Source organism: Arachis ipaensis, chromosome B10 (assembly GCF_000816755.2).
Source record: "Arachis ipaensis cultivar K30076 chromosome B10, Araip1.1, whole genome shotgun sequence".
NCBI classification, from domain to species: domain Eukaryota; kingdom Viridiplantae; phylum Streptophyta; class Magnoliopsida; order Fabales; family Fabaceae; genus Arachis; species Arachis ipaensis.
In genome coordinates, this window is record NC_029794.2 from 43,419,978 (window position 1) to 43,424,668 (window position 4,691).

The 4,691-nt window shown below is 38.5% G+C and overlaps 1 protein-coding gene across 1 annotated transcript; it reads right to left on the minus strand.

Annotated features, from left to right (window-relative positions):
* LOC107620583 lies at positions 281-1,246 on the minus strand. Its single transcript, XM_016322719.1, has one exon. It carries the CDS (start codon positions 1,244-1,246, stop codon positions 281-283), a length of 966 nt encoding a protein of 321 aa, XP_016178205.1.

Sequence of the window (4,691 nt, forward strand, 5' to 3'; positions counted from 1 at the left end):
TCCCCAAGGAGAAACACCTCTAGCTCCTTTTTTTGGGTTGAGTATCTTTCAAGGGGAGAGGGAGAGGTCTGTAATTGTCACTTGAATCATAACTGGATGCCTTGTCCTCTTGATAAATTGGAAGTAGTGGTACGCCTTCATCTTCTTCGTTAACTCTTCCCATACTCAAGTTTTTGTTGACACTTATCCCCTCATAACTTCTGGGCTGGACTTCAGCTATATCCTACTGAATGATTTCATATCCAAAGATGGAATACGCCTCTGGTGGATGTCTCATGATCTAATCCAAATTGAACCTCACTACTTTTCCTTCAGCTTTGAAAGAATAGGCTTCAAAAAATGCATCGAGTTTTAACTGGGCGGCCTTCAAGAATGGCTTGCCTAGTAAGATGGAAGACGGCCTCTCAGAGTCAATTGATGATGTCTCCAAGATATGGTCCACTGGAAAGATTAAATCCTGAATGCTCACCAACACATTCTCAGCAATACCCAAAACTAAAATTACACTCTTGTCGGCTAACACAAACCTTGTCCTAAACCACTTCAACGGTGCAAGATTCAACCTCTCGTAAGCTGAGAGTGGCATGATACTCACGCATGACCCTAAGTCACACATGCAGTCCATAATTCGCATCCCGCCAATCATACAAGACACCAAGCAAGGACCGGGATCATTATATTTTTCTAGAATACCTCCCATCACAGAAGAAATAGAACTACCTAACAAATGCATCCCTAGCTCACTAATTTTCTCCTTGTGAGTGCACATATCCTTAAGAAATTTAGTATATTTTGGAACTTGTTGGATGGTGTCAAAAAGTTGGATGGTTACCTCAACCTTCTTAAAGATTTGCACCATATTAGGATCCAGCTCTTCATGCATTTTAGCCTTCTTGGCCATAATTGAAAAAGGTATAGGAGTTAGCTCTTCTAAGGGGCTCTTCCTTTTTGGCTCCTTAGACTTCAGTTGTTCCTCCTCTCCCATTGCAACATCTTCATTTTCATCCTCATTCATTTCCACCGCCTCATCAAGTTCTTCATCATGAACATCCTCCATCATAATTGTAGGCTTGGGGTCAATCTCCACAAGTGTTGTACCACTCCTTAGGGTGATGATATTGATGCTACCCTTGGGGTGGTTGAGGTTGAGAGGGTAGGCCACTAGAGGTTGATGGTTGGGAAGTGTTTTGGTTATTGTAGATGGTGGTAATGTCAAACAGGACAATGCCTCGGCTATGGTGGCCATGTAGGTATCTTGCTTCTTTTAGAACTCCCGTTACTCTTGGATGAAGGTACAAAGGGTGTCATCTACTTGGGGTTAGTTAGAGGAAGAGGCTTGGTTGCTTTGGGTGGTTTGTCTAGTGTAGGGTGGTTGGTATCTTAATTGAGGTCGAGATTGGTGTGGTGGTTGATGTGTTGATTGTGGGTAAGGTGGAACTTGTTGTTGGTATGGTTGTTGGTGGGGTTGTGTGATGCGTGAGCATCTTATACCCTTTTTCTAGTTATTTTTATATTATTTTTAATTAAATTTTAATTACTTTTACTTGATTTTAGTGCAGAATTCACCTTTGGATGCTACTTTGAGTTTTTCTTATATTTTTATAATTTTCGGTGAAATTCGGAGCAGTTTGGAGAAGCCTAGAGCAAGAAAGGAAAATGCTGGCAGCACCCTCCCTAGGCGCTGAACACCAACCTGGCGTTCAACGCCAGTAGGGGGCAAAGACTAGAATTCAAGCTTCCCTCTCTAGCGTTCAACGCCCAATCCTGGCGCTGAACACCAGCCTGCAGTCCGAGTTACACACTATTTGTTCTCCAAGTGGATTTAGCACTTATTAGTTTTATCTTATTTTATCTTTGTAATTTTTATTTTAAAAATAATATCTTTTAGGTTTAGCATTTATTATTAGATTAGTATTTAAAGGAGGAGATCAATTAGGTTAGAGAAGATCTTCTTCCTTCCGCACATTTTCAGAACCCTGTTTTCTCTGTAAGTTATGAGCAACTAAACCTCCTGGTTAAGGTTAGGAGCTCTGTTTATTTCTTTGGATTAATATTATTATTTTTTTATTTTAATATATGTTTGATTCAATTTTAAGATGTGTTTTTGTTCTTATTCTAATGAAACTGGATGGAACGGAAGTGTGACCCTTTTTCTACATGAGTTTTTGTAATTCTCAAGAGAGATCGCTTGAACTACAGCTTGAGAACACAACTCCTAGACGGCTAATCCACAACCTGTTAGGGACAAGCAATATCTATTCAGCCAGGATCTGGGGTGATTAGGGCTTTTGTGGTATAAATTAGTTTTCTGAACTTCACCCTATAATTCGAATTGAATGACCATGGGAATGGTATTTGATGAGGATCAGAGGAGATTAATCACTAAGGGATTAGGGTTAATCAATTACAGTTTGCCATAGAATGAATCATACATAGTTAAAATAGTTAGTAAGAAGTTTTAATCCGGAAAGATAAACATCTCCGAGACCTTAACTGTTTTGCTAATTATTTTTACACCAAACCCTTAATTGCTTTCTTTATTATCTTGATTTATGCGTTTTCAACAACAACCATCTTTTACTGTTTGCCTGACTAAGTCCAACAGGATAACTATTGCTTTCTCAGTCTAACAATCCTCGTGGGATCGATCCTCACTCACCTGAGGTATTACTTGGATGACCTGGTGCACTTGCCGGTTAAGTTATGCAAGTTCTAATTTCGCGCACCATTGTGGTGGTTGGTAGAATTAGAGTTGTTGATTTTGAGATGGTTGATGGTAGTAGGCTTGTTGGGATTGAAAAGGTTGGTTTTGAGGGGGTTGTTGTCATCTTTGGGTTGAGTTGTCTCTCCACCCTTGACCTTTATTTCCTCCATATTGATATGGTCCTTGGTTGCTTTGATGGAAGGTTGACCTTTGTGGATAGGGATTAGCTACCGTCAATGTATTGTCCTCATGAAGTTGTGGACATTCATTGGTGTAATGACTACTACAAGCACAAATGCCACATGGTCGAGAGGGTTCTTCAATGCAAGGTGGTTGAGGTTGAGCTAGGACCATTGGTGGCACTTGTTGACTTTGATGGATTTGTCTCAACAAAATAGTCATTTCACCAAGTGTCTTAGTCAGAATAGCATCACAGGAAGGGGAAACCTCTCCAATAGATTTTGGTTGGGGGTTCCTCGTCCTCAAATATTGTGTTAAATCTGCTAAATCTGAAATGACTTCCCATGCTTCTTTCGCAGTTTTATGCTTAGTGAGAGATCCTCCACCTTGAGGCATCAATAAAGAGCTTGTCTTGTGGAACTAAGCCTTGACAAAAATAACTTATAAGCACCAAGTCATCAATACGGTGGTAACGGCAAGACTCAAGCAACTTCTTAAAATGTTCCCAATATTGATAGAGTGTCTCTCCATCTCTTTGCATGATACAAGAAATTTTCTTCCTCAAACGATTGGTCTTTTGAGGTGGAAAGAACTTCTCTAGGAACTCCTTCCTCAACAAGTCCTAGTTGGTAATCACCTCATCCAGTTGAGTATAAAACCACTCCTTCGCATTTTTCTCTAAAGAGAAAGGGAAAGCAAAAACCATCACGGCTATCTCATCTTATCCATGCCTTCTTGCGGTTGAGCAGACCACTTGAAAGTCCTTCAAGTGTTTTAGTGGATCTTCATCCGACAACCCATGATACTTAGGAAGCAAGTTGATTAACCCAGTCTTAAGTTCAAAATTTGCATCCAAATATGGGTAACGAACTTGTAGTGGTTGTAAAGTAATGTCAGGAGCCTCCGCTTCTGATAAAAGAATTGGTGTTGATCTAGAATTTCTTAATAGAATTCCTTCGTTGCAAGTATAGTCCAAACCAACAACTAATTCTTAAATCAAATTTTAAATTCAAAGAAAAATCACAATCCAAAACAAATATAAACAGGGAGTTTTAAGTCCCAGATCGTCTTCTCTAGGAGTTGCAATTAAGTGATCAATTATTGGCTATGGAGGAATAGGGGTTTGATGGCATGAGGCAAGGAATGTAAATAGCAAGGAATGAAAGAAACATGCAAGGAATTAAATGGAAACAATTAAAGCAATAAAAAGGGAATTCAAATACTAAAAAGGGCTCTTGGCAAGAATTGGGAAATTAAGGTTTTCTATCCTAGTTATGGACCACAAACATGGTAATTATGTAGAATTAATCCCAATTAGTCAATCCTAACATCGAGGATTAGTCAAAAGGACATAGTTGATCTCAATCCACAAGTCCTAGCCAACTCTATTAATGGAAAGCTTAAAGTTAGTGGAAACCAAATCAACTAACGATCCTCACACAATGTAGAATGCACATCCACCACCCAAGTTCACCCAGTCACCCAAATTCCTAACCAAGAGTGTGAAAAACTAGACAAAAATCCAACCAAGCATTTTATGAAACACTTGGAAGGCATAAAAAGGAAGCATGATAAAATAACAAAAAATAATAAATTCTACAACTACCAAGCAAGGAAAGTAAGAATAATAACTTAATTAAGCAATAAAGGAACATAAAACATAAATTGAATTAAATGGAAAGAAAAATAACAAGAGTGCTCATAGACATAAAAAGTAACCAAAATGAGAAATTAAAAAGATAAACTAAGGAAATTAAGACAATAGATTAAAGAAAGGTAGAAGAAACTAGATGAAAACAAGAATTAA